At 47.6% G+C, this 1,905-nt stretch overlaps 1 protein-coding gene across 1 annotated transcript; it reads left to right on the top strand.

Annotated features, from left to right (window-relative positions):
* Positions 1–571: 571 nt before the first annotated feature.
* On the top strand, positions 572–1,524 carry LOC123084427 (6-phosphogluconate dehydrogenase, decarboxylating 1-like). The gene is made up of 2 exons (XM_044506037.1): positions 572–1,045; positions 1,214–1,524. The coding sequence occupies exons 1-2, from the start codon at positions 946–948 to the stop codon at positions 1,522–1,524; spliced, it is 411 nt and encodes a 136-aa protein (XP_044361972.1). The 5' UTR covers positions 572–945.
* The last annotated feature ends 381 nt before the right edge of the window (positions 1,525–1,905 follow it).

The following is a 1,905-nucleotide window of genomic DNA, read 5'->3' as shown; positions in this document are numbered from 1 at the left end:
AAGAATTACATGTCCAAATTATAATTTGTGCACGAGTTCTTGAAGGCTAGCTTCGGTTCTGGTAGGCTGCGATCCTCACCATCTTTATGGTTCCCTGTACTGAAACCATCTGTTGTCATTGTATGCAGTTTCAGAAGCTATTCATGTACTTATGTTCATTACGGAGCGACATGCAAGTCATGCAGGAAATGCAGTTTTATTTCCAATACCTCCTAACCCTAGATCAAACTGGCTTTGGTGGTCTTATCACACAAATATAAAAAATGAAACGTTGTGAGACATCACCCGGTGGATGTGTATATGGATGCAGATGCTCTTTGTTGCCTTTTATGGTGATCCCTCCAACCGGTTGATATCTTCACGCTGCATCGTCTTTCACTGCCTCCCCATGTGCACTGCAAAATTCCGTTGGCCGATGTAGGCCGTCACTGTCCATCCAAATGTACTTGTATATAATTCAGGAGAAGTGCAGTTCGCTCTTGAATCCTACCATATAGTGATGTACGAAAACACACATTTAAACACGCTTCATGTGCAAGCTGCGCTTGAGTCTAGTCATTGGGCTGTTTGATGCCCCTAGTACATTTTGAACAAATTTCTCACATTTTGTGGGCCTGGGGATCCATGCTTTTCCATTTTAAACTAACTCAAATTGGGTGGATCACAGCAGGTCAGGGACGTGCATGCCGGTGCTGTAGTTCGTAACGCTCAAGCCGTTGTCCTGCTATGTGCTTGCTGCAGGACTGAACACCTGTTCTGATCGGGAAGAAGCTGAGGCAGCTGCGGTTCTTCACGGCTTTCAACACTGATCTATGAGGAGCTGAGAATAGCTAATAAGCGAAGAAACCAGGGACCAGCAGGGGCGAAACTGTCGACAAGGCACAGCTGATCGAGGATGTGAGGAAGTCCCTCTACGCCTCCAAGATCTGCAGCTACGCCCAGAGCATGAACATCATCAAGGCCAAGAGCACGGAGAATGGATGGGGCCTCAACCTCGGTGAGCTGGCCAGGATCTGGAAGGATGGGTGCATCATCCGCGCCAGCTTCGTGTGTTAGAAAGGACAAAGAGAGAATTGGCGGAATATGGTGGATGTTTATTGCCTAAGCCTCGTGGGCATATATATATAAGAGTACATGATCTACTTGGAGTACAAGACAAGCCAGAATGCTTCCTGTTCTATCCTATGTTTCCAAATAATCAATATACTCAACATCCTGGACCGCATCAAGAAGGCCTACGACAGTAATGGTGAGCTGGCCAATCTCCTCATCGACCCCGAGTTCGCGCAGGAAATCATGGACAGGCAAGCTGCATGGCGGAGGGTCGTCTGCCTCGCCATCAACAACGGCGTCAGCACCCCCGGCATGTCCACAAGTCTGGCCTACTTCGACTCCTACCGGAGGGACATGCTTCCAGCGAACCTGGTCCAGGCCCAGAGGGACTACTTTGGGGCGCACACCTACTTCAGGCCCAGAGGCTCCTTCCACACCGAATGGTACAAGATCGCCAACTTGAAGATCTAAGCTGCTGCTGCTGTTGCTCTACTTCAGGCCCAGGTTGCCAGTCTCGAGTCCTTTTCCTGCAGGGTTGCAACTGCCGTTTAATTTCTTTTATTCAAGTAATGAGTCCTGTATTTAATTTGTACAACTACAAGGAGATCACATATATATTCTCTCCAGTCTCCACTACTTCCATGTGATTGATCAACCCTGGAGGGAAGACATTGTTATTCGTCAGATCTCCCCCGATGATTATTCTAAATTAGTTTGAACAAAATGTGTTTTTACCAACCTGTGTTTGATGGCCAGTGATCCTGCTGTCTCAAGGCTGCTTTGTGAGCAGAGCCGCTGTCTGTTGCTTGTTGTTGTGTCCTATGATTCTGTTGCTATCTCTTGTGTCTATGG

Source organism: Triticum aestivum, chromosome 4A (genome assembly GCF_018294505.1).
Source record: "Triticum aestivum cultivar Chinese Spring chromosome 4A, IWGSC CS RefSeq v2.1, whole genome shotgun sequence".
In the NCBI taxonomy this organism is placed as follows: Eukaryota; Viridiplantae; Streptophyta; class Magnoliopsida; order Poales; family Poaceae; genus Triticum; species Triticum aestivum.
Note: the sequence above shows the minus strand (reverse complement) of the source record. Positions and strands in the feature narration are given on the sequence as shown.